Genomic DNA, 22,740 nt, shown 5'->3' with positions numbered 1-22,740 from the left:
GCTTGTTGAAAAGGGAATTCTTCGCTCAATCTCTTAGAAATATCGGATTTATGTCGAGGGATGCTGGTAATTTAGTCAATGAGTAAATGATGGATTGGTTACTTTAATTATATTATACATACATAAGTCGTGTACACTTTAGATTCAAATAAGTTGTATAAATTGTTACAGTGCAACTACAAGGAATGGCTCAAGCAGACTCCTTGGTGTTTATAAATGTTGTATATATCGGCAAAATCGATCATTAATTTGTTTATGAACTGTTCAATGTGAGCGTCAATAGATTTATATAAATATTGTAATAAATAATTACGTAAAAATGTTATCATATTTTAATCATTAAGCCTAGTTCCCACATGTTTGTATTGTTTTATATGTTCTTCATGAATCGGGATTTTATCTTGTACACGCAATGGTTAAAAAATCTAAAAATTAAAATTAAACGTCTCTAAGCGATTCAACGGATTGTGGGAGTCCATTCAATATCATTTAAAAAAGGATTCTACCGCAGCTCAGTAAGTTTATGAATATTCATTGCTTCGCATTTTATCCTTGTCGGTGTCCTGCAAGCAAAACAATGGAAATGATTAAGGGAACCATCGAAGGCGACCCACTAGAGACTCACTCGTGGCAAATCCTTAGAGGCGGACAAACCCACCTTAAAGCGCACGCCGATTTTAATTTGTTCAGTACTGAAATCACGATCGCGGGTTTTTAACCTGGCCTTGTTCGTATTATTCTGTTGATATTCATTTTTTCGATTATTGGATCCGTAGTGGGCTCCAAAGTCATTTTCTCTGTCGAAGTCCTGGCCGTCTCTGTCCTTAAACTGATAGTCGCCGCTCGATTTCTGGATGTCGAAGCCCCGACGATACTCGCTGTAGTTGTTGTGTGACCCACCACCACTTCCCGGGCCGCCCCTGTGGCCTGGATTACGGAAACCGGCTCCTCCCCCAGCGCCAAAGTGCTTTTGTGACAAGCCGCCACCGCGGCCATCGCGATCGCGTTCCCGATCCCTGTCCTTGTCGTCCGCCTGGCGGTTGAAACTGCGGGCAAGTGGGGCCGACACCTGGTTGTTGCCATCGGGCACATGCATTGGCGGACGCTTGGAGGAGACCTCTTCTTCCTGCTTCTTTTCGTAGTGGAAGAAGTCATCGAATATGGACGTTGAGTGGTTGTACGAGTGCAAGATCTGCAGCACCTCGATGCCCTTGTCGTTGGGTACTTCCTGCGTGTCCCGCGAGTTCGTCACCGACTTATTCTCATTGTTCTCCAGTCGAATGTGGCGCAGTTTACCATTGGGCACATCCTTCACATATATCCATTTCACCTTGAACTTGCCCCTCCACTTATCCTGCGACCAGACGCTCGACGTTGAGTTGTAGTCGACGGCCGTCATCATTTGTGCCATGCCGCAGAAATGGCCAGATCCGTTCACCGAAAAGAACAGCATAATGTTGCCGCCCTCTTTGTGGCGCTCCTTGAAGGCGTCATCCAATCTCTTATTGCCGTGGTCGGTTGAGCACCAAATCTCATACTTTATACTGCGGTGGATGTCATCCTCGGAATACGATTTGATGACAAAGAACCTGGCAAGGATCGCAAATGATTTTTAGTACGGAGCTACAGAGATATAGAGTTGATTTACCTGGCTGCCGTGGCTTTTTTTAAGTCCACCACTTTCGGGTTGTAATTGTTTTTGTCTTTTAGCTCGTCCAACAGAAGCTGCGGATCGACAGGCACCTCCTCGGTTGCAGATGTGGCTTCCACCGGTCGTGATTGGTTCTCGTCCCGGTACTCGAACTTCGAAGCATTCTCAAACTCTCCGCTGCGGAAACTGGAGTAGTTGCCCGGGCGCTCGGAGTTTCGGTTTGGATGGGGAGCACCCTCGTGCCGCCTGTTGTTGGGTGGCCCGAAGGGTGGACCTGCATTAGTCGCTGGACGAGGGGCTGCATGGTGGCTTGTGACAGGCGGCTGGGATCCCAGATTCCGGCGAACCGGGCCCGTGGGCGAAACCTTGGCTCTGCTAAAATTATTATTGCTGCCCAGGCCGCCCTTGTGCTCGTACTTCTGGAAGTTCTCCGTGTCCTTGTGAACCTTCTCGGTTCGTGCGCCCAATGGCGGTGCTGTTGCTGCTGCTGCTGTGTTGCCCGATATGGAAAAGTCAGAACTCAAGTCAGAGTAGCCCAAGTCAATCGGCGAGGGGGGAGAAGGTACAGGAGGAGGTTTATTGTTCGGCAAGTCCCATACGTTAACATCTAAATTGTGCTTTCCTGGAACCATTGGTGGTGGTGGCATGCCGGGACCCTTTTTCTTATTGTTGGAAGTGGTGGACGCTGCCTGTGTACAAGGATTCCAGGATATGAATGCATTCGATCGGTGCAGACGGGGGCCGGGAGTTTACTCACTCTGGATGTTAGTTTGGCCGGCTGGGAGGCAATTGAGGCCCAGGTTGTCTTCTTGGGAGCGGCGACAGCTTCATGATTTTGTGCTTCATCGCTTGTTCTGTTGTCCAGCTTTGGGTGATCGTTCTCATTTCGAATCGACTAGGGAAATATTATTTATAAGTTATTACAGCTATTAATAGGAATACAATTTTCTAGATAAAGCGTACCTGTGCTGCTGGTTTTCTGGAATTCCAAGGATTTACTTGGTGCTCATCGCGTCGTGTGTTGTTGGGAATACTATGTCCATGTCTTTTATATGAATCTACAAGTATTGCATACAATAATACATTAGCATTCTCCTTAAAACAGTGTTAATTTCACATAAAAATTACAATAAACTTATCCAGATTTTGCACTGTGCTAGATTTATGGTTAATGAGCTTAAAACAAATATATACATCCTTAAGGATCTTCTTCTTGAAATCTTGAAACATGCTAAGAAACTTGCGTAATCTGTGGGTGAAAATGCATTATTACAAATTTAAGGAGGCAGAGCAACTTGAAATTACATTTTGTTTTTTATTTCCCTTTTAGGCAAACACAGATTTTGAGAAAAGTATCCAAATTTAAGTTTGCAATGGGGGATGACTTGGAGGTACAGAGCGAACTGGAGAGGGACACCATCCCGATTAAAATTGGCATCATTGGAGAGGCCAATCTGGACAGGCCCATCTACTTGGCAGAGCGCATGGAGTACGCTGTATGCACGCCCTTTGGAAAACCATCGGACGTGATCATCGATGGCCAGATAGAGGGCGTGAATGTGTCGCTCCTCTCAAGAAATGGCCGGAACCACGACATCATGCCGAGCAACATCAACTATAGGGCCAATGTGTGGGCCATGCGCAAGATGGGCTGCACCCACATCCTGGTGACCAACACGTTCAGCTCCCTGAGGGACAACTTCCAGCCGGGACACTTGGTGGTGCCCGACGACGTCATCGATTATACAACTCGTCGGGCTCAAACCTTCTACGATGGTGCTGTGGGCAGTCCTTTGGGCGTCTGCCACGTGCCCATGAACCCCACCTTCTGCGAACGCACCAGGCAGCACCTCCTGAACGCCGCCAAGGAGCTGGACTTCCCCACCCGTTCCAGTGGCACTGTCCTCACCCTCGAAGGACCTCGCTACTCAACCATGGCCGAGAACAACATGTTCCGCAAGTGGGGCGCCGACCTGCTGAGCATGACCCTGTGTCCCGAGGCCGTGTTGGCCAAGGAGGCCGGCATCCCGTACGCCTCCCTGGGCCTGGTCACCAACATGGAGTGCTGGTGCGCCCAGCAGCCGAACGCCACCACCCACGAGATAATCTACATCTTCAAGAAGCAGGCTGAGAACCTGCAAAAGGTCCTGACCACTGCTATTAAGAGTATGGCTGCGGAGGATTGGGCCGAGGATATCTTGAAGGCTAAGGTATGTATACCAGCAGATGATTATTATTCTAAAATATTTATAAACCCCACAGATCTTGGTGTGCAGTAACTTTGCCAATAGCAAATAATGTTTTAAAATTAAATTTTATGGGTACCTACGTTTAAATATTTCGTTTTCATGGAAACTGAATGTTTTCTTATCAATATTTTGAATTTTTTTAGTATATATTCCATTTAAACTTCATAAACTGGCTTTGTGCCCCCCCGGAAATGAATTGCCACACGCTTGAATGTATACTAAACTATTTATAATCGGCAGAGCGTATTTTAAAGCCACTTATCTAGATTTGGTCTGGAGATCTGCGATGAAATGATACTTAAGGCGATTAAATTAGAGGTATAAGCCCGCAGCGAATCCAATCGGAAGCTAATCGGACCGATCGACTTCCCGATGCACCGACCTATGCATATTCGCAGAGTCGAAAAACCAGTTCGCGAGAACGATTACACACTGGCTGTGGCTATGGCTGTGGGCTCGGGAACTGGGCGCTGGGTGCTGGCTACTGGATACTGGATACTGAATACTGGGTGAAAACAACTATACATACCATGGTTGGCGCTGGCTTTTCGGCCCTTGTTCATATTATTCCATGGAGTGTTGCAATTCTCCTTAAAGTTGAACGGCGGATATTGGAATTGCATGGCATTGTCATTGACTTTTTGGTGGTGGGGAGGGGACAAGAGTTAGATGGTTCGGACACCAGGAAGCTATAGGCTAGGAGAACTCACCAGAGACGACTTCATCGTGAGTGGGAGAGGACAGATTTTCGTAAGAGGCCTCATCGACCTGCTGGCTCCATGGTATGTTGCGCTCCTCGACCGATTTAGCTGCTTGGTGGGGCATGGTAAACAGAGAAAATCGCATTAAAAGCGCACATTAGCCGAGAAGTACGATCGAAAGCGGGGTTTACGAGGAGCGGAGTGTCTATCCTGTCTATAGGAAAAGCGCTCGCCGTCTGTGGTGGTAGGTTATATACCTGTGTTTCCTGGTATTTTCATCTGAAACAAGAACACACCGCAGGTTAATAACACCGATATTATGCAGGCACTATGCTATGGGTATGGCCACCACTCAGGGGCACAAGGAGCGCGATTTGGGGGCGAAAATCTTGCTGGCCAAAATCCCGACACAAATCGAGTCGAGCATATGTACATATGTGTGTATGCAAAATACAATTACCTGATCCACGCCTGACATTTGCTGCACTTTTTGCCTGCAAATAGGAAATGGCTTAGTAGTGCGCTGCGGATACGGTGCGAGGCGAGCCGCTGTATTACCCCTTTTAAAAGAAATGATATAAAAACACAAGGCAGGCGGAATTTGTTGCTTAAAAGTTTTTAAAAACTCCGATATATTTTTTACTTAAAGAACCACATACACTGACACCACACGCACATTGACCAATACACTGATAAAATTCTTAACGCTTCCGGAGCCGCGTATTTTTGGCAACGGCGTTGCGCGGACAAAAGCGGCGTTTGCAGCACTAGAATAACGGCTATCGGTTTGAATAATAGTTATAGCTTAATTTTCCAATACAAGTTATTAAATCTTAACAATGGTTGCATAACTCTTACAAATCAACTCTTAATTAAACAATCAATTTCAAACGAACATTACACCTTTGGTATTTTCGGTATTTAAATACCAAACGATAGCCAAAACCAGGGCTGCGCCGAAAACCTATCGATTTCGTGCCAGCTCCAGAAAGTAGCCACCTCATCTTTGTCAGCCGTAGATTTTATTTGATTTAAATTGTCAGCTATGGCGAGGGCGGCTTTTATCGTGTGCCTACTGATGGCCTGTGCCTGGAGCGGCCACGCCGTGATGTTCAAGCTGACGCCGAACACCCAGAAGTGCCTCAAGGAAGACATCCAGGCGAACCAACTGGTGATGGGCGAGTACGAGGTGAACGACGTGCCCGGCCAGATCATCGACTACATAGTGAGTTTTCCCCTGGATCTATGTCTCTTTTCGTGAATTTAACTGGCTCATTGCGTTCAACAGGCTCGCGACACCAAGGGACACATCCTGTCGCAGAAGGAGCACATCTCCAAGGGCAAGTTCAGCTTCATGTCCGAGGTGTACGACGCCTACGAGATCTGCTTCATCTCCAAAGTTCCTGCACGTAAGTTGGGGGCTTATGGTCATTACATGCCAAGTGCACGCACAAAAACACACGTCACATTATCGTTATGTTTATAAAGTGGCAGCCCGGTGTTTAAACCCACCCGGTGAATTTCCTTTATATAATGTACGATTTTTCTTCGTACTTTTAAGCTCCTATTTTGGAATACTACAAATTGGATTATTTTTTTAAATTATCTTCATATATAAAACGTACTTCTTAGTTCTTATATTGGAATGTAAAAATGGGACGGTTTTTACTTATAAAACTTAAACATTAATATCAGAACAACGAATAATTGTTACATTTATAAAGACTTTCGAACTGATCTTACCATTACAACATAATAATTACATTCTCTGTATCCCTCTGCAGATCAACGCGGCGTTGTTCAGGAAGTATCACTCCTGACGAAAAAGGGTGTGGAGACCAAGAGCTACGAAGGCGTAAGTTCTCGAAAGCCTATGTTTCTTATCTCCTAAATAATTTTCATACCTCATCTCCAAAACAGATTGGCGAGGCCTCCAAGCTGAAGCCCCTGGAAGTTGATCTTAAGCGTTTGGAGGATCTCTCCGACTCCATTGTGCGTGATTTCGTCCTGATGCGCAAGCGGGAGGAGGAAATGCGCGACACCAATGGTACGTACAATGCCCAAACCTCGTATAAACCCGTCTAATCCTTGAACCCTTCCCGCCCACAGAGAAAACCAACAGCCGCGTCCTGTTCTTCAGCATCTTCAGTATGTGCTGTCTTCTGGGTCTGGCGACGTGGCAAGTTCTGTACCTCCGCAGATACTTCAAAGCCAAAAAACTCATCGAATAGTCGCCTAGCCGTAGTCTTAATGCGTGCGTGGAACTGCGTTTTCAATACCTGGTTTAATTCCTTTCATCTTTTGAAGTATTTTTCTGAAATAAATGCATCTACCACGTATGTATATTTTATTACTGCGACTGCTTCTCCCACATGTCTTGGCGGTGTGACAAATAAATAGCTCGTATTGGACGCGTTTAACATAACAGGTACATAACACAAAACCACACGTTACAAGTTATTGGCTCAGCTGGCGTAAATTGATAGATCCGAAGCTCTTAGACGGTAGTTTCCTTCAGCAGCATTGCACTTTCGGTGTCGAGACCGTCGCTCTTGATGGCCAAAGCGCCGGCTTCGTCGGGGGCCTCCTTGCACGGACTGGTGGCTCCCTTCTTCATCAAGATGTAGCGCGACTTGGCCACGGAGCTGTTCGAAGCACTCGAGTCGTCCACCACGGACTGCTCCATCCACAGGCTGTCGTCGTTCAGCGCTTGATTCACCAAGTTTGCCAAACTCTCCGGCAACTGGGCAGCACCAGTGGGATCCGCAGGGCCTACAAGAACACAAGTAAAAGATTACAGAATTTTGAGGCACTAAAATCCGGGCTGCAAGCCGTAACTTGGATCCACAGTTCTTTTAGGCTTGCAACTTTCGTGTTAGGCATGAAAAAACTGAAAAGGATGGACGCTTTGGCCCAGAAAAGTATAAGATACAAATGAAAAGATAAGAAGACAAGTGAGGTAAAAAACGTAATTTATTTTCTTAAGTAAGACGAACACATAATAAACAATATTCATAATTAAAACACAGATTCAAATACGGGCTTAAGCTGATCGCTGCTACTGCGAAAAGGAACAGATTACTTAAGATGGGTACAAGAGATTTCGATATGGCTTTTAAATTGCACAAAAGTTACAAGTTAAAACTACAATCGCTCGCGATATTTACATATGATTCCAGTGGCTCTATAAAAAGCTATATTTACAAAAGGTAAATTCAAATATAATGTGTGCGCTTTAAGCATTTCATTAAAGTCAAGGTAAACTTTACGTTCTTAGCTCCCAATTTCTATTAAAATTATTGGAAGATTTTCTATGGTAATATTAAATGGAAAAAGTGAGTTTCAAAGATGCAGAGATTAGAGATTTCAATTACTTATCATAATAGCATAAATAACAAAAAATATTGAAGCTAGGACTTAAACATAGCCGTATTTTTTGGTAAATCCGCATGCAGATAGAAATAAACTTTAGAATCTTACTACATAAATAAGTATAAAATAATGCATAGCGTTGTAACAAGCGGGTTTTAAATCGCCGGCTTTAAAATACTTCTCTTAACAGCGAAATATAAATCAAAACAACAAAAGTCTGGAATTAGTGGATAGTACAACACATAGGAATAACACTAGAGCTGCGTTTTGGGCGCGTTGCAGCAGCGTTAGGGGAGCAAACAGCATCAACTGGATCAACATCACCCGCTCCCGCCTCGTCAACTGTGCCCTCGTCCTCGACCTCGTCTTTGATGGATAAGCGCTTTAGGTTCTCCAGCCGGGATTTCAGCTGGCCGGGGGTTACGGTGCCCCTGGAGGGTTTCTCCGCAACCGGATTGGCCACCTCGGGGCAGGGCGATATATCCGAATCGCTAGGTTTGCCCTCTGCTATCCTGTCTGGCGCTAATCTGCGTTCCAGCGGACTGCGCGAACTGCTCGAGGTGGAGGTGCACGAGCTGGTGACCTCCGGATACGGCGAGTGCGACTCGGTGCTCTCCGGGGTGTAGGGATCTTCGTACTGGCGCTCCGAGTCCGTGCTCAGGTGCTGCGTATCTATGCGGTTAATTATGATGTCCTGCGAGAGCATCAGACGCTTGGACAGCAGTTTGTAGCGATGCGCCACGGGCTGCCTTTTGATTATGTTCCGGCACATGGGACAGATGGCTTCGCCAGTTCGACTGCAGTCGTCGAACTGCAGCAGACTATTGCTGGAGAGGTGTGCGCACAAGCACATGCAAATGTTATCGGAATCGGTGATGTTAATACTAATGTTCGGGAAGTTCGGGGAAGTCGCTTTGCCCGCCTCCTCGTCTTGACTAATCTTCAGGGAATTGTACGCGTTGCGAGCCTCCGTGCCATTGATCAACTGGGAACTGGTCGCTATATCCTCAAAGAGCTTGTTTGAGTAGGGACAGTATTTCAGCTTGACTGCGGGCAGCGGTGATGTTGAGATAGCGTTGGGCTTGGCGTAAGTATTCGTGTAGTTGCAATCACAAGATCTATAAGTACCTTTGTTTGGTTTAAGACGGACAGTTAAGCAAACAGGCTACATGACAAAAAAGAAGAGATAATATTTATTAGACCGATTGAAGTGGAAAACACCATTGCACATGGTTTATACATATGAGGTTCCTATGATCTGGACTGACCGTAACTTTAATTCTGAGTTGCTATGTGGTGAAAAACTTGATCTAAACTAACTTCGGCGCGCCGAAGCCTTTAAATATCCTTGCAGATTCATCTGAAATTGTGAAGTGGTACTTTACACTGCTCCCTGCCCGGTTTGTCTAGGGTTTCTCAGTTCCTTATGGATTAAAAATCATTTATGTGGGTATAGTAAGCGCACTACAAGTGGACTAAGCGACACCATGCCGAGGGAATCATAGTTGTTAGGAATGGAAGCAGAATTAGAAACAGCCTGTTGGTGTAAGACATTCGGAAACAATACGAAGCCTCTAATAGCGAAGAGCAAGAATATTTGTCAGGAGTGGTGCAAAGGTTGAAGGCAATCGAGACTTGTAAGTAATTTTAGATTGCTCCTGTAGTTATTTAAAGAGGCAAACAGAGTTTACAGATTTGTATGCAACTTTACCTTGTGGTCGCCCATGCAGACTGATTCACCAATCATTCCGTATGTCCAATCATCGCTGCGAATTATCTCATGGACTTGGGGACTCATTAGAATCCTGTCGCACCAGGCCGGGCAGCGGGTGGACATGTAGTCGGTGGGCATTTCTGGGTCTTCTTCGAAGGGATATGACGGCACGAACTTAATGGGATATTCGACTAGGACGTCTTTAAGTGGCTCCAGCTCTCTGTCAAACTTCTTCAGCTGAGAAAAGGCAAGTATTAGCCATCGGCCATTGTAACAGACATTTTTATAAACACACCCAGTCTTCTTTGAACTTAAGTTGATGGTCGGCATGACTAAATTCTTTTTTTCCAACGGTAAGTACGTTGTTTCCAGTTGAGTTGCGATAATGGATCTTATCGTTCTCGTTCTTGACATTTTGAACGCGATGAGGGGTCAAGTTTTCAGTTAATTCCTGCGAAAGTATATTTGTTATATTTATGTTGGCTTATTTAGTTAGCAAGCTTACTTTCACAACGCCTTCAGTGTCACATCTAAAATTAAAATCCCCAAACAGGAAAAATGGCACAGTGCCATTCTGCTCATCCAAATGGAACCTGTTTTCAGGTGGTCAAGTTAATGCTATTTTTAGCTAACTAAATTTATAATTACCTTTCAATGGTATGGACTAAGGCTCTTCTGCGAGTCTTACAATAAACGGAAGGAAAGTTTTCGCATGCAGCCAAGTTGGAAGCATCGTGGAATAAGTGAATGTTGACTAGATCGATGACGGTGCCATTGATTTCCCAGCGTGTTCGCATAAAACCTTTTCGGGACCATTTACACTGCGAACGGAACAAGCTTTAATCTGCAACAATCAATAATCAATATGAGAACTCACCTCCGGAAAGAAATGCTGCGGGAATTTGGACTTTTCCTTGGTGGCAATGGTTTCAATATTGCCGGAATAGATATGTTTGTCCTTAACATCTTGAAGACTTTCCTCCCAACTGTGGGTTAGGAAATTCCATATTTTCAAGGAAGCCACATCCTTATGGACAAAGTACAGACTTCCAAGGGCCTAAAAATAAAGTTATCATTAGAAATTTTAAAAAATTACAGTTGGTTCTAATTTAGTTATCAGTACTAAGCTTTGTTTTTCGAAACACTATATTTTTGAGCACAGCTGTGTGTTTTTTGGCGTACGAGTTTTAAAGAAGCACGGAAATGGCGGTTCTCTGATGAATGGAAACCAACTCATGCTCCGTGACTAAGCCCAGTGACTTAATTGAAGTTCTGAAACATTTTCGGTATACTTTTAATTGAACAAGTGATTCCCGTAGCCCTACGCCTCATCTCTTCTCATCCGAATCATTTGTCGATGCGCCCGATTGACCTAGAAACACGGATTCACCCACCGTAAAGTGCTCGGCTGACTTGAAGTCCTCGTCCATGAAGATGTGTACGCAGGTGAAGTCGCCCATTTCGGGGGCATCGCAGAGGCACCTGATGAACTCCTGGACGTACTCCATGGACTTCTCGTACGTCTTGCCGCCCACTTCCTGGAGGTGGAGGGCCAGGAATCGGGGCTGTACGTGCGCAATCTTGGCGAGGAATTCGTGGAGCCATAGCTGCAGTAGCCGCTCCGGCTGCAAAGTTTATTGGAAATTCGATTTTAGGGGGGCGGGCGCACGGAATACCAATTTGTTTGGAAACACGGACTCGGAGATACATATTTATGTCAGTGGGTCCATACATAAATATGCGCTTTACGCATCGTGTATGTATGGGGGGCCGTACGTAAACATGTATACTTCCTAGCCCTATGGACATGGCACGTCCGATTCGCGGCTCTACGTACGTCCTCGAAGAGGCTGCCAACGTTCGCCGTGACCAGAAACACATCCGTGCAGGTCCCGTCTTCCTGTGCCGTGTCCATTTGATCCCACTTTCGCCTGCGATGCAACAATTTTATTCACTTTTTATCAGCGCTCCAATTGTAAATACTAATTGAGTCAAGGCGTAGTAAGACCGTGGCGTGTGGCGTAAATTAGGGGATTTCTTGTATTCAAATGCAAATGCGCGTCAAAATGGGGAGGTGAATTGCGGAACAGTGGGATTCGGAATACTCCCCAAAGTTCAAATATGTTTTTCAAATATTAGAAATCATTTTTATATAATAAGTCTTAATAAATCTTCGTTTATTGATTTCTATTTAAAGTTCCAATAGAAAACTAACATATGTAAATCAATAACCGGTCACTTCCGGAATTGATATCAAACAATTTGAATAAATACATATTTATCAAAATCAGAACAAGACAATTTATACACCTCTTTTTGAATTAACTTTTAATCGGCTGTATAAAATAATTATTTTATATCAGTTTTATGTATCATTATCATTAAATTGGTATCTTTCCAGTGTACCTTCAATTAAAAACTAATAAATGCATTTCGCATTCAAGCTGTGCGGTGGCCCATTAACCAAGCTTAAGATCCGTTGACTATATTATGATCATATCCGGCGACACTAAAGTGTTAATTACTGCGGTGCATACCAACGACCTATGCCATATTTCTACTGAAATAGATTGAATATGAAAACTGTGATGTTCGAGACTTTCAAATATTCCCAAAGTCGTCTCGACGTCTTGCATTCGTAACACTTGTCGGAAATGTCATCTATTTGGGTCACTTATGCAAATCGTGAATTCCCACCAAACGAGTTTAACAATTTGTCAAAAAGTAGTCGCAACCCCAAACCCAAGCCCAAACTCGCAAATACTATATAGGCGGTTGCTATTTTGAGGCTTTTTGAAAGTTGGGTAGTGAAAGTTGTATTGAACTTTTTGCGTCTCTTTCGAAATCTCCAACACAATCCAAGCGGTTGCACGTAGCATGAATACTGAGCAGCACGTGAGGCGGTAGCCGCATTTCTTGCAAGAATACACAAGTGATTCAGCTTCAGCTCAGCGCTGCATATGTGCCCTACGGCAATGGGGGCCAGGCCTTACGGGGGAAACGCAATGGCAGTTTTAAATACTTGCACATACGCACCTGCGCCGGCCAGGTATTTTCTTTGCCACAATGTTTTCGAGTCGAAATTTATAAAGAGACGGTCGTCAAGAAAACCGCTTATTGTACTTTTAGGAACCGTTTAACTCATATCTCTCCGCGATCGAAAACATGCGTAACAAATACCTGGCCGTTCTGATATGCGCCTCCTGCTTTTGCGGCTGCATTGCGGATAGCTACTCCGGGGACATCCAGAACTCGAATTCTTTGGATTTCGGTGCGTGAATAAAAAGGATTTAAGAAATATGTGAAAAATACGAACTCCAACGCAAATTTACCTCCTTACCGGATATAAAAATGTCATATGGTGTACCTATGCATAAATATATTAAAAGGACTTCTTTTTGAAGCATTCCCTTTGTGATTCTGAAAGAAGGGATGACCTAGGAAGCATCTTAAGAGAATGCAAAGATCGCTATACTAGATAACTGAACTTGATAACTTTAAAAATGTTGTAATTTAACTTTTTTTGCATTAGGCAACGACGATGGAGGCTACAGCTATAGCTCCCCACCGAGCAACAGCTACCTTCCTCCAGCCACCCCCGCTCCGGAGTACCTGCCTCCGAATAATGGATACCAATACAACCCGCCTCCCAAAAACAACTACCTGCCACCTCCGAACAACAACTACCTTCCTCCGCCTCCTGAGTATGGACCGCCAGCCGGATATCCTGTGTACGGTCCACCACCTCCTCCCTTTTATAAGCCAGCCCCACTTTTGCCCTATCATTCGCACGAATCTTTTCTGGAAAAACTAAAGTCCAAGATCAACTTGTATACCCTTGGAAAGATTTTGCTGAAGCTCTTGATATTCAAGAAAATTGTCAAGTTTATTGGCTTGCTTTTCTTGCTCCTGGTTTTGCCAAAGCTGAAAGATATTTTCAAGGACGACATGATGTCTGGTTCCAGCGAGAGCGATGGCATGGAAAGTAAATTTGTGGAGACAGATAAGGGTAAGGTGTTTGAAAAAAAACCCACTTGGAATACAAATAAATGTTTTGTATACTTTTCCAGATAAATTAGCCAAACAAATTGAAGACCTTTACGATTTCGTAATAAGCTCTATAGAAAATTTTGAAGGAAGGAGCTCGTAGATCCATGCCAAAACTAGTTAATGTATTGTTACGAATTGTATTACATTTGATTATTTATTTGTTAAAATTTCTCCTATAAATAAAACCTAATTATATTTTATACTCGGTGTTTTTAATGAATATCTGTATAAAAAGTACACTTGGAAAAGCTAGAACAAAAAATAATTTTTATTTCGGGCTCAGTTCCTATGGTTTGGGCATTATTATCTTTTAAATATGTGGTGAAGTTTCCATCCGAAATGATTTAACGAATGGTTTTTCAGAATATTGAAGAATTTGAAAACATATTCCGCATTAAATTTCCTAATTATGTTATTATATAAAATACAATACATACCAACCTTTGATGGGCTTTTAAGTGCGAACTTTTTTGTATTACAACATTTTCAAAAATGTTATAAATATTATTCATTGGGTAAAAACTTTTATATTAACATTTTTTGGTTAAACCAAAACGCCGCCTTGTTTGGCATCACTGTTAACGATACACGACTATCGATAGCCGGGCTCACTCCTCGTCGGCATCAAAGTTCCGATCAGCTTTGCTGGCCAGTGATCAACTCCGCTCCTCCACAGCCACTTCCACAGCAAGACAATGCTGCAGTTCATACTCATAGTGGTCTTAGGTCTAAGTCTGGGCAATGCTGCGGGCCAGGAATTGCGCCGTGTGGACGACACGGAGTTGATTCAGCTCCTCACCGGCAGCAGCAATGTGGTTGTCCTATTCAGTAAGTTGGGTCCACATATATACAAAATGAAATCCAGCTTACGTGTACAGTGGCGCATCTGGTACTGAACACCGGTTGCTGGCTAACAACCTCCTTTAATTTCAGACAAAAACAATTGCCAGCGGTGCCTGGAGTACGAGAATGTGGTCACGAAGATACATCCCCAGTTGGAGGAGACCTTGTCGGCCATAGTGGTTCAGTCGGTGGACAGCAACCTCGTTTCCATCTACGACCCCAGCAAGGAACCGGCTCTGGTCTTCTTCAGGCGAGGAATACCCATCCTCTACCACGGCGAGATAAACGATGACGAAATCCTAGACTTCTTCAATGACAATTTGGAGCCAGCGGTCAAAGAGCTTTCCGACGACAACTTTGAGCATCTCACGCAAGCCTCATCGGGGGCCACCACCGGAGACTGGTTTATCTTCTTGTAAGCCATACTATATTAATCATGCGTTGAGGTCGCCGTCTAGGCGTCACACAATATGTATACTTACCTACACCCACTTCTAGCTCTTCCGCCGAGTGTACCGTGTGTCAGCGGCTCTATGCCGTCTGGGAGTCGGTGGGCGGAAAGCTCAAGCGAAAGTTGAACATAGCCCGCATGAACAGCTTGGAGTCTGGAATCTCAACGGCCAAGAGACTGGGAGCTTTGGCCTCGCCGGCTTTTATTTTGTAAGTCCTACCCAATATGTTTCCTAAAGGCATATATTAACAGTCCATATCCGCAGCCTGCGCCAGGGAAAGATGTATAAATACACGTCCAAGCAATACACTCCCGAGGCCTTTGTCCAGTTCGCCGAGAAGGGCTACCTAACCCAGAGCCATCCTGAGCCGGTGCCAGAAATTCCCAGTGCCGTGTAAGTATGCTTCGCCTGCCCTTAAAACATATCTCTTTCGATCGTTTATTAAACTCAAAGTGCGATTATGACCTTTTTATAGGGATTTGTGAGAAACTGAAAGAAGTCTTTAGTAAGTGAGCCAAGATTGACCTTCTAACTAATTGTTTATTTATTTATTATAACGTTTTAACTTAACAAGTAATGATTTTAGTACCCGGTACAAGGTTGCATATAACGTCAGTTCGAGGGCATACAACACAGACCCGGATTATAGCATTACAAAATTGTTAATATTACTCCGTTGTTTAATATCAAAACCAAATGTTAATCGTAACCGTTGTATAATATCCATAATTGAATAGTTTGTATATAAACCACATAACGATAATCAATATTACCCTGGTTTAAAAAGTTCCTGGTTTGAGAAGATCGAATTTAATACCTCACATTTCTTTACAAATAATAATTGTATTAACTGCTATACTTTCGTGCTTTCAGGAACGAGTTTTTGGGACCTCTGCAGAGTTATTTCAAATCTGAAAACATAACTTCCCTGGCAACCTTGGGCATTGTGGCTCTGGTGGCCATCATATTTGTCACAAAGAAGGTGGCCAAAATATTCAGTGCAGAACCAGTAAAAACGAAAAATAAATCGAAATAAACTATATATTTTTACTAAAACAAAAATGAGTTAAAATGTAATGTGTCACAAAACAGAGAACTGTAAAAAGTGAGCGCGAAAATTCAACTATTGCAGTTCCTAACGCCTCGAAATCTGGCAGCACCTCGGGGGAACGGCGGGAGTGAAACACGCAGCACTTGATATCGCAAGAGATCCATTGTTCGCCTGTATCGCAAACAATACCTATCCTATCTCTAAATTGCTTTCAATTAATTAGCGTGCCAACAAACAGAAATATTTAGAGCGGCACTGCGGTCCGCCCAAGACACGAGTTCAGAGGCTAACTCGGCTAGCAATCTAGCCAATTGCTTAAGTGCGATGATAGTTTGGCGTGGAACACTCAAATTGAAACAGCGCTTCGTTTCCTAAAAAACGCAATACACACGATCGTGTTTTACATTGTTTTTTTTTTTTTGGGAGTTTTTGCGGTCGTTGGCGTTTTCCCCGGAATCGGTAATATTTTATCTTGGGGTAAATCACTCGGGAACCCGCTATTTATATACCATTTCGTGCCAGCGCGCACACATATGTCGGGCGTGTGGGGTTTGTGAAAACACAGTGCCCACCAAATGTCAGTTGACGTCAGAAGGTCTTGCGAAGAGCGGGCGGTACCAGCGAATCCGAACGTTATATAGTGTATATACGGTGTACGGGGTACTGCCCCGGAGAGCGGGCAGAGAGATCAAGAGAGAGAGAGGGAGAGCGGCGGCCAGCCGACTTTCGATTGATATTTCGGCTGCCGCGCGAGAGCCCCATGAGTCAGATTAATATTTCGCTTTTGTTCCGAGTCGAGTCGCAGTGGCAGTCGAGTTCGGTGTTCAGATACAGATACTCGTTGCCATCCAGACCGTGCTGAAGCCAAATACTAATGTGTGTACTTACGTGTAAAGCAGTTAAGGAAAATGTGCGAACACACAACCGCAGCGTGGCTGTGGCTGTAGCGAAGAGTGCCAGCCTTAGTCGCATTTTTCCCCTGCACGACGACTAGAAAATACTCGACACGTTTGTCTGCCTCTGCCTCTGCCTCTGCCTCTGCTTCTGCCGCTGCTTCTGTTTCTGGCCTAGTGAAAAGCAAGAATTGATATTGTGTAAGTTGTATCTAGCATTGGCAGGAGATGAAAAGTGTCGTTGTGGTGCCCAAAAGTACACCTCCTCCTCCTCCTCCGCCTGGGGCCAGGAAGTGGCAGCGCTAGAGCCCGGAACGACAAAGCCCGAGCCTGGGAGCAGGGCTGAGTGTAGTGCGCAGCCATCATGACTAACTCACCACCCAAAAGGCCAGCCCATGTACAGAAAATCGATATTCTAGTCGCGCTGTAACGCTGGGTAGCGCCTACCTGAAAGCGAAACACAGCGACGGGCGAGACACTAGTATACCGAAAACCTCTTCCGCCAATGGTCGGCCCGTAGAGTCGCCATCTAGCCTCTGTCTATACATATCACAGCGCTATATCTATAGACCCCCCCCTCTCAAAGAACGAAAAACAAAAACATAAATCATCTGTGATACGCGTGTACCTAGAAATGAACTAACTTTTGCATTGATCGCGAGGGTATCACTGGGAAATTAACGATGCGTCTTGTCCGCAGTAAATGTTGTCAACGTGATGTTTCTGTAACCGACTATCTGAACAACCCCACTCCGAAACCGCCGCATCCGTCGTCCGCACACGCCGAGGTCCACACCAAAAACATATTCACGCGCTACTGGGACGACCACATAAAAATGAAGGAGCCGTGCGAGGAAAGGTCCAGGGGCAAGGCCGCCTCAGCCACACCATCGTCATCAGCATCGACCTCACCACCTGCCAAACAAACCCAGAGCGTTACGTTCGTGAGGACCAGTAACGCGCCAGCTGGGTGCGACGCCAACGGGAACGGCAATGGGAATGGGAATTCGTCCCAAACGGAGTGGACATTTCCCCCAAAGGCGCCCACTCCGCACATCTACAATTGCCTGACTCCCGTAAGTGTGCACCGAGAGGGCAGTTTATAGATATGAGATCATTTAAGATACAAGTTTATAAGCATATCGTACTGATATGAAATACTATATATTATCGATATGGGTTCCTCTTTTCACATTGTATCCAACTATCTGCCCACAATTCGCACATGTTTCCTGCTCAGTGCAGATTATGGTGACGTAACGATTATTAGATACTCCACGGGTGACCGTCCGCACATAGTATATATGGTTCCTAGTCTTTGTGCGGCTCGTGTGTTGGCGGAAGATAAAGAGGAAACAAATTGTTTGCACTTCAACAATTGCCGTCCAAGTCATTAGTATGTATGGAGTACGGGCAGACATACGGACATTTGGCAATATATTATGGGCATTAAACTTGCCGCATTCGGCATTAAATAGATCTATTTTGAGGAATCGGTTTGGCGATAAGATTAGAGATCCCCGCACACACACTCGGGTCAGCTGGGGTTAATAAATCTTAAAGTAATTGCGGTCGTACGTCAGCGAGTTCTTTAATGAAGGGTCTAACAAGCTTTTGATTGCCATTTCCGGGTTTCACTTTCACCTTCGTTGTGTGCCTCGCATGTTCATAAAGCGGACGAGGGCTTTTCGATCAATCAATTACAGTATTCAATTTCAGGAAACCTTCTGTTAATCTTTAAAAATAACTTCACAGCACATGCTGGGGATTGTGCATTTTTGAAATAAACATTTCTGATAAGCGGAAATCAGACTCCCACAATGAAAGAAAAGAAAACAAAGACTAATAAATGAGTAGGTCTTCCAAGAAATGTGAAACAAAGCTTATCTAATATTTGTAATATTTTAAAAAATATATACAAATTCTTGATACTGGCACTACCCACAAAAAACAATTGACTAATGAATTACATTGCTTCTTTGCAGGACATGATGGCCTCAAGTGATAAAAGCAGCTTTAAGGGATTTCGCAAGCAGTTCAGTGGACGATTCAAGCGCCTAGTTACTCGAAAAGTGGAACACACTCCAGTGATACCTCCAGAATTGAAGCCGCAACTAAAAACAATATACGTTTACTAACTTAAGATGTAACGACAATTGCAAGCACAAGTGTTTTCCCCATTCAATACGTGCGCCATCAGTGCGCATTTATATGGCAGGAAACATTAGTGATAGGAAAAGCAAGATAAACTAAGTTATCATAATACCATTCTGATTGACAATTTTAAGTATTCAGCGATTCGTGCGTATTGTTAGGCTCAATAAAAAGAACATTTCATAAGGCAGACGAGGATTAATGTGAATTTGGAAGGAGAGTCGCAGTCACGGGGTTCATAACAAACATATCAAAGGAATTGAACAGACTATCAAGTTCGAATATCACGTGTTACCGGCTCTAATACGAATCTATGTAATTGCTTATTATTTTTGATAAGTGCAAAGAACTACCTATGTTTACATGTTCATCAAATACCATTAAAGAACTATTTTAATTAACTAAACTACTTAGCTAATGGAGGTTTTCTTCTGTGGACCCTGAAGACTACCTGTCAAATGGAATTTTTCGGTGGAAAATATAGGGGTGCACAAATCTCTTTTAGCCACATTCCAAGTAACACGATACCAAGGCATGTGTCCATGGTCCCAACCATTGTTCTCTACCCTAAGATGGAGGTTGTGAGCCTTTCCAATCGATGAACCAACGAGGAAATGACTATAAAACTAGAACCGATGCAAGCCAGGGCACACAAAGAACTTTCTGCTATCATGCCAAAAGAATGTAGCCACTAAAATGTGCTACGATAAGATTAAGGTAAACAAAGTGGATATGCCACGTTGAGCGATGGGCCAGACAGTGTGCTTTTAACATAGTTTTGGCATCCTGCCAATCCAAAAACCTGACAGGGACAACACAGAAAGAAGCCCTTAGCAATGGTTAACTTATCGTCTGTATTCGAAATTACCTAGTTAATTAAATAAAATGCTTATTTTATTCCAATCTAAACGTACGTACACACAAGTGCGTCTATATATACATAGTCAAGTACTCGCATATATAGTTCCACCGACCAGAGACGAGGTTGGGCAGTCATTAATCTACGTGGGTGCCTTCCTGGCTGGTGCTGCCCGCGCCTCTGCCCGTGGTGCCAGTCTCTTTTGGGTCTCTATTGCTGGGGCCAGCACCACTATCATCGTGGCTTTCGCTGCTGTTTGGTGTGGGCACTACAGTCTCTGTTGACTTGGGGGATTGGGATTCCTGGGTCTGTGGGCCAGTTGAGGATTCGGTCTCGGCATTAGCCGGCTCGTTGCGGCGACCCGCATGATCCTCATCATCCGAGAATCCGGGTTGATGTCTCTGGAAAACCAGCATGAGATTATGTCTAAATCCTCTAATAGAACATACCCTACCAACTCACCACTTCCTCGTCGGACTCTACACTGGATATCGAGGGATTTCTCTGGAAAATCAGTTCCGTAGGTAAGGGTTAGGGTCTCCATATGCTGAGCTCAAAAACTTACCCCTTCTCTGCGACGTTTGCACTTAATTAAGTTATATTTTCGCTCCTCACGCATTCGGGTAAGTCGCATTAGCAGCGAATAATGCTGTTCCACGCGATGAAGACACGTTTTGCATATGGTTTTTGGCAAGGGATCAGTCGGTGAAATCTGTGGCAATGATAAAAATATGATAAATCAATAAGTTGTCGCCTCGAAATGTTTATAGATTGACCTATCGGGGAAAACCATTGTTTGCGCAAACCGCTGTTGCGATGCCTGCTCATAAGTACACACAACGATGGGTAGCCCCATTTTTGAAAGCATTAAACTCTCCTGGCATCCTATACCTCGTAATACTCACTGTTATTGGCAAATAGCCGTTGATTTTCTCAACAAGACACAAACGCTGGCCATGATCACTATAAATATGAATTACTGTGCGGTGCATCTCGGAACAGAGTCGGCACAGAAACCCGGATATGCACGCCTTTTCGATGCTCCCCATCTCGGCCGATTTAGGTGCTTCGCTATATCCTTAGCTGCTGGTGCAATGTCGGTTAGTTCAACGCCAACCAAAACAACTTTCCAAAAATATTGTATTAATACTTTTCAGATAGGTGTTGTGTACATATGTTTCTCCCTGAGGGTTGTATTTCCGATTGCCACAGCAGGTTGCCAGCCTGTTTTCTGTTTTTGGTTGATGGAAAAGTCGATAGTTCACAACGAAAACTAACTGCACTTTTTGTTCCATTTCGCATATGCACGAATGCACACAGTATTATGTATAAAACCAAATGATTCTAAAAATAATGAACCATGTGGAATCGGAACAGAATCTCTATTACATTTTTATAAAACTGTTATTTTTAATTAATAAAAAAGGAAAAAATGGAATTTAGGTATAAGCTGTTTGGATTTGAAATATATATAGCTTCGTGGATTTGAATAGACTTGACCAAATGGGACTTAGAAACCTGGTACAACAAAATACATCCCTAGAAAACAGATTTTTGAATACATATTTATTTTAATTCTTATTTCTATCAAATTATGTATATTTAAGAAAATCTTATAGTAAAAGCAAACTAAAATATCCTATCAAGATAGAAATCCTTGTAGCGTCTCGAATGATAACGAAGCGCTATTCAACGATTGAACATTCTGCACAGCGAATCCTTTAAAATTCGTGCAATGCTGGAAACCAGGATCCATCATCAGAAGCGATTGTGTCTTTTGATTAGACAGGCCAAAGAACACCTCGCCCTGCACATCAAAGGGTATTTTTACTTTTACGCTGGGAGACCGCTGAATAGAGTTCAACAGTTCCATGTGACACGTATTGGCGCTTTCTCCAAAGAAGACTCCGTCCAAATCGTTGTCAGGGATTATTTGAAATTGGGGAATCCCGGCGTTATTCAAAATTTTGCAAGTGAATACGCACTTCTTGCGCGGGTCCTTGGGATGGGCGTAAATTCGTGTGGCCACATAGCCCACTGGATATATCCAGCTCTCGGTGTGGAAATTCTGATTCACTGATATGATCTCGCCCAGTGAGTGCAGTAACACATTATTCAAGTTCATCGGGAACATGGGCTTCTTTTTGCGTACAATAGTGACATTTTTCGGTTTCTCCTCGTTCGGCTTTTTATGCACAGCAACTGGTTTGTTTTTCTTCACTCCTCCAAGGGGGGATTCAGAAGGTTCGACTTTTCCGTTCGAGACACTGGCTCGTCCATTACTCGACTTTTCCAGACCTTCATGGAACATAAGCCGCTCGATCAAGTATAGCCTCTGGGATCGGGTGACAGATAACTCGGCCTGGAGGCGGCAGATCTCGTCGGTGAGGGAAGCGTTCTCCTGGAATGGTGTTACATATGTTAACTGATCACTATGGAGTGAGATAAATTCACAAAATGAAGCTATGCATCTAGAGTCCTCCAATAACAACACACATATTTGCAGAAGCTCAGATAAAATTGTACGAGCCCTTACCAGCAGATAACTCTTGACGGAGCGTTTTAGGCTCTCGTACCGTCGCTTGTACTTAAGATTCATGACTTTTTAATTTATAAACCGAGCGAATAACAAATATATGTACGTATTATTGTTATTGCCTTGGGTTTGTTTTGCTTATCGGACTGCAGGGCTGCCACCTGTGAATTATCGAAAGACGGTATTCGGTGGTTTTAACAGTAGGTATTTAAATA

At 43.9% G+C, this 22,740-nt stretch overlaps 9 protein-coding genes across 18 annotated transcripts; 5 read left to right on the top strand and 4 right to left on the bottom strand.

The window, feature by feature from the left end:
• Nucleotides 1-83: 83 nt before the first annotated feature.
• Nucleotides 84-5,282, bottom strand: LOC108026200 (YTH domain-containing family protein). Of its 4 annotated transcripts, none has more exons than XM_017096993.3 (10): nt 5,160-5,282; nt 5,062-5,095; nt 4,859-4,880; nt 4,611-4,712; nt 4,430-4,537; nt 2,615-2,709; nt 2,409-2,546; nt 1,649-2,340; nt 626-1,589; nt 84-563 (listed from the first exon to the last, which is right to left on the bottom strand). In XM_017096993.3, the coding sequence occupies exons 2-10, from the start codon at nt 5,077-5,079 to the stop codon at nt 522-524; spliced, it is 2,181 nt and encodes a 726-aa protein (XP_016952482.1). In that variant the 5' UTR covers nt 5,080-5,095; nt 5,160-5,282; the 3' UTR covers nt 84-521. The 4 variants fall into 4 exon arrangements, with proteins under 4 accessions (XP_016952482.1, XP_016952484.1, XP_016952483.1 ...); XM_017096995.3 differs by having other exon boundaries at nt 659-1,589; XM_017096994.3 differs by having other exon boundaries at nt 4,611-4,709.
• LOC108026202 (purine nucleoside phosphorylase) lies at nt 2,932-4,133 on the top strand. 2 transcript variants are annotated; one of them, XM_050888942.1, is made up of 3 exons: nt 2,955-3,861; nt 3,914-3,972; nt 4,044-4,133. In XM_050888942.1, the coding sequence occupies exons 1-2, from the start codon at nt 3,025-3,027 to the stop codon at nt 3,947-3,949; spliced, it is 873 nt and encodes a 290-aa protein (XP_050744899.1). In that variant the 5' UTR covers nt 2,955-3,024; the 3' UTR covers nt 3,950-3,972; nt 4,044-4,133. The 2 variants fall into 2 exon arrangements, with proteins under 2 accessions (XP_016952489.1, XP_050744899.1); XM_017097000.3 differs by lacking the exon at nt 4,044-4,133 and having other exon boundaries at nt 2,932-3,861; nt 3,914-3,987.
• Nucleotides 5,283-5,572: 290 nt separating the features above from the next.
• LOC108026203 (transmembrane emp24 domain-containing protein bai) lies at nt 5,573-6,940 on the top strand. Its single transcript, XM_017097002.3, has 5 exons — nt 5,573-5,826; nt 5,890-6,010; nt 6,386-6,456; nt 6,522-6,648; nt 6,711-6,940. Exons 1-5 carry the CDS (start codon nt 5,647-5,649, stop codon nt 6,830-6,832), a joined length of 621 nt encoding a protein of 206 aa, XP_016952491.1. The 5' UTR covers nt 5,573-5,646; the 3' UTR covers nt 6,833-6,940.
• LOC108026201 (inositol polyphosphate-5-phosphatase A) lies at nt 6,926-11,684 on the bottom strand. Of its 3 annotated transcripts, none has more exons than XM_017096999.3 (9): nt 11,525-11,684; nt 11,082-11,312; nt 10,565-10,744; nt 10,336-10,508; nt 10,193-10,280; nt 9,983-10,138; nt 9,685-9,924; nt 8,211-9,138; nt 6,926-7,373 (listed from the first exon to the last, which is right to left on the bottom strand). In XM_017096999.3, exons 1-9 carry the CDS (start codon nt 11,600-11,602, stop codon nt 7,099-7,101), a joined length of 2,349 nt encoding a protein of 782 aa, XP_016952488.1. In that variant the 5' UTR covers nt 11,603-11,684; the 3' UTR covers nt 6,926-7,098. The 3 variants fall into 3 exon arrangements, with proteins under 3 accessions (XP_016952488.1, XP_016952486.1, XP_016952487.1); XM_017096997.3 differs by having other exon boundaries at nt 9,102-9,138; XM_017096998.2 differs by lacking the exon at nt 8,211-9,138 and having other exon boundaries at nt 7,187-7,373.
• Nucleotides 11,685-12,815: 1,131 nt separating this feature from the next.
• On the top strand, nt 12,816-13,939 carry LOC108025978 (uncharacterized). The gene is made up of 3 exons (XM_017096671.3): nt 12,816-12,958; nt 13,220-13,696; nt 13,758-13,939. The coding sequence occupies exons 1-3, from the start codon at nt 12,853-12,855 to the stop codon at nt 13,835-13,837; spliced, it is 663 nt and encodes a 220-aa protein (XP_016952160.1). The 5' UTR covers nt 12,816-12,852; the 3' UTR covers nt 13,838-13,939.
• Nucleotides 13,940-14,368: 429 nt separating this feature from the next.
• On the top strand, nt 14,369-16,094 carry LOC108026329 (thioredoxin domain-containing protein). Its single transcript, XM_017097225.3, has 5 exons — nt 14,369-14,565; nt 14,671-14,995; nt 15,079-15,240; nt 15,297-15,425; nt 15,906-16,094. Exons 1-5 carry the CDS (start codon nt 14,433-14,435, stop codon nt 16,066-16,068), a joined length of 912 nt encoding a protein of 303 aa, XP_016952714.1. The 5' UTR covers nt 14,369-14,432; the 3' UTR covers nt 16,069-16,094.
• Nucleotides 16,095-16,597: 503 nt separating this feature from the next.
• LOC108026331 (uncharacterized) lies at nt 16,598-19,539 on the top strand. Of its 2 annotated transcripts, XM_017097228.3 has the most exons (3): nt 16,598-17,177; nt 17,677-18,052; nt 18,962-19,539. In XM_017097228.3, exons 2-3 carry the CDS (start codon nt 17,813-17,815, stop codon nt 19,112-19,114), a joined length of 393 nt encoding a protein of 130 aa, XP_016952717.1. In that variant the 5' UTR covers nt 16,598-17,177; nt 17,677-17,812; the 3' UTR covers nt 19,115-19,539. The 2 variants fall into 2 exon arrangements, with proteins under 2 accessions (XP_016952717.1, XP_016952716.1); XM_017097227.3 differs by lacking the exon at nt 16,598-17,177 and having other exon boundaries at nt 17,193-18,052.
• A 463-nt stretch (nt 19,540-20,002) lies between these two features.
• On the bottom strand, nt 20,003-21,241 carry LOC108026039 (uncharacterized). Of its 3 annotated transcripts, XM_017096733.3 has the most exons (5): nt 21,140-21,241; nt 20,895-21,072; nt 20,555-20,701; nt 20,452-20,493; nt 20,003-20,390 (listed from the first exon to the last, which is right to left on the bottom strand). In XM_017096733.3, the coding sequence occupies exons 2-5, from the start codon at nt 21,036-21,038 to the stop codon at nt 20,127-20,129; spliced, it is 597 nt and encodes a 198-aa protein (XP_016952222.1). In that variant the 5' UTR covers nt 21,039-21,072; nt 21,140-21,241; the 3' UTR covers nt 20,003-20,126. The 3 variants fall into 3 exon arrangements, with proteins under 3 accessions (XP_016952222.1, XP_016952221.1, XP_016952223.1); XM_017096732.3 differs by having other exon boundaries at nt 20,895-21,204; XM_017096734.3 differs by having other exon boundaries at nt 20,253-20,390; nt 20,444-20,493; nt 20,895-21,204.
• A 324-nt stretch (nt 21,242-21,565) lies between these two features.
• Nucleotides 21,566-22,676, bottom strand: LOC108026063 (transforming growth factor beta regulator 1). The gene is made up of 2 exons (XM_017096758.3): nt 22,526-22,676; nt 21,566-22,390 (listed from the first exon to the last, which is right to left on the bottom strand). The coding sequence occupies exons 1-2, from the start codon at nt 22,586-22,588 to the stop codon at nt 21,632-21,634; spliced, it is 822 nt and encodes a 273-aa protein (XP_016952247.1). The 5' UTR covers nt 22,589-22,676; the 3' UTR covers nt 21,566-21,631.
• Between the last annotated feature and the right edge of the window lie 64 nt (nt 22,677-22,740).

The sequence above is a fragment of the Drosophila biarmipes genome, chromosome 3R (genome assembly GCF_025231255.1).
Source record: "Drosophila biarmipes strain raj3 chromosome 3R, RU_DBia_V1.1, whole genome shotgun sequence".
In the NCBI taxonomy this organism is placed as follows: domain Eukaryota; kingdom Metazoa; phylum Arthropoda; class Insecta; order Diptera; family Drosophilidae; genus Drosophila; species Drosophila biarmipes.
Note: the sequence above shows the minus strand (reverse complement) of the source record. Positions and strands in the feature narration are given on the sequence as shown.

Excerpts from the sequence above, each read along its gene's own strand:
- LOC108026200 (XM_017096993.3), bottom strand. Across the intron at positions 1,590-1,648 it reads AAAAAAGCCACGGCAGCCAG|GTTCTTTGTCATCAAATCGT; the intron begins GTAAATCAACTC and ends GATCCTTGCCAG. Across the intron at positions 564-625 it reads CCTCTAAGGATTTGCCACGA|GACACCGACAAGGATAAAAT; the intron begins GTGAGTCTCTAG and ends TTTTGCTTGCAG.
- LOC108026331 (XM_017097227.3), top strand. The coding sequence starts at position 17,660 with ATGCGTCTTGTCCGCAGTAAATGTTGTCAACGTGATGTTTCTGTAACC. Across the intron at positions 18,053-18,961 it reads TCTACAATTGCCTGACTCCC|GACATGATGGCCTCAAGTGA; the intron begins GTAAGTGTGCAC and ends GCTTCTTTGCAG.
- LOC108026202 (XM_050888942.1), top strand. The coding sequence starts at position 3,025 with ATGGGGGATGACTTGGAGGTACAGAGCGAACTGGAGAGGGACACCATC. Across the intron at positions 3,862-3,913 it reads AGGATATCTTGAAGGCTAAG|ATCTTGGTGTGCAGTAACTT; the intron begins GTATGTATACCA and ends TAAACCCCACAG.
- LOC108026203 (XM_017097002.3), top strand. The coding sequence starts at position 5,647 with ATGGCGAGGGCGGCTTTTATCGTGTGCCTACTGATGGCCTGTGCCTGG. Across the intron at positions 6,011-6,385 it reads CATCTCCAAAGTTCCTGCAC|ATCAACGCGGCGTTGTTCAG; the intron begins GTAAGTTGGGGG and ends ATCCCTCTGCAG. Across the intron at positions 6,457-6,521 it reads AGACCAAGAGCTACGAAGGC|ATTGGCGAGGCCTCCAAGCT; the intron begins GTAAGTTCTCGA and ends TCTCCAAAACAG.
- LOC108025978 (XM_017096671.3), top strand. The coding sequence starts at position 12,853 with ATGCGTAACAAATACCTGGCCGTTCTGATATGCGCCTCCTGCTTTTGC. Across the intron at positions 12,959-13,219 it reads CTCGAATTCTTTGGATTTCG|GCAACGACGATGGAGGCTAC; the intron begins GTGCGTGAATAA and ends TTTTTGCATTAG. Across the intron at positions 13,697-13,757 it reads ATTTGTGGAGACAGATAAGG|ATAAATTAGCCAAACAAATT; the intron begins GTAAGGTGTTTG and ends ATACTTTTCCAG.
- LOC108026039 (XM_017096733.3), bottom strand. The coding sequence starts at position 21,038 with ATGGGGAGCATCGAAAAGGCGTGCATATCCGGGTTTCTGTGCCGACTC. Across the intron at positions 20,702-20,894 it reads ACGGCTATTTGCCAATAACA|ATTTCACCGACTGATCCCTT; the intron begins GTGAGTATTACG and ends TCATTGCCACAG. Across the intron at positions 20,494-20,554 it reads GCAAACGTCGCAGAGAAGGG|AGAAATCCCTCGATATCCAG; the intron begins GTAAGTTTTTGA and ends CTGATTTTCCAG.
- LOC108026329 (XM_017097225.3), top strand. The coding sequence starts at position 14,433 with ATGCTGCAGTTCATACTCATAGTGGTCTTAGGTCTAAGTCTGGGCAAT. Across the intron at positions 15,241-15,296 it reads GCCTCGCCGGCTTTTATTTT|CCTGCGCCAGGGAAAGATGT; the intron begins GTAAGTCCTACC and ends CCATATCCGCAG. Across the intron at positions 15,426-15,905 it reads CCAGAAATTCCCAGTGCCGT|GAACGAGTTTTTGGGACCTC; the intron begins GTAAGTATGCTT and ends TCGTGCTTTCAG.
- LOC108026063 (XM_017096758.3), bottom strand. The coding sequence starts at position 22,588 with ATGAATCTTAAGTACAAGCGACGGTACGAGAGCCTAAAACGCTCCGTC. Across the intron at positions 22,391-22,525 it reads CCGTCAAGAGTTATCTGCTG|GAGAACGCTTCCCTCACCGA; the intron begins GTAAGGGCTCGT and ends ACACCATTCCAG.
- LOC108026201 (XM_017096999.3), bottom strand. The coding sequence starts at position 11,602 with ATGGACACGGCACAGGAAGACGGGACCTGCACGGATGTGTTTCTGGTC. Across the intron at positions 10,509-10,564 it reads CGCAGCATTTCTTTCCGGAG|TGTAAATGGTCCCGAAAAGG; the intron begins GTGAGTTCTCAT and ends TTCCGTTCGCAG. Across the intron at positions 9,925-9,982 it reads TTAAGTTCAAAGAAGACTGG|CTGAAGAAGTTTGACAGAGA; the intron begins GTGTGTTTATAA and ends GCCTTTTCTCAG.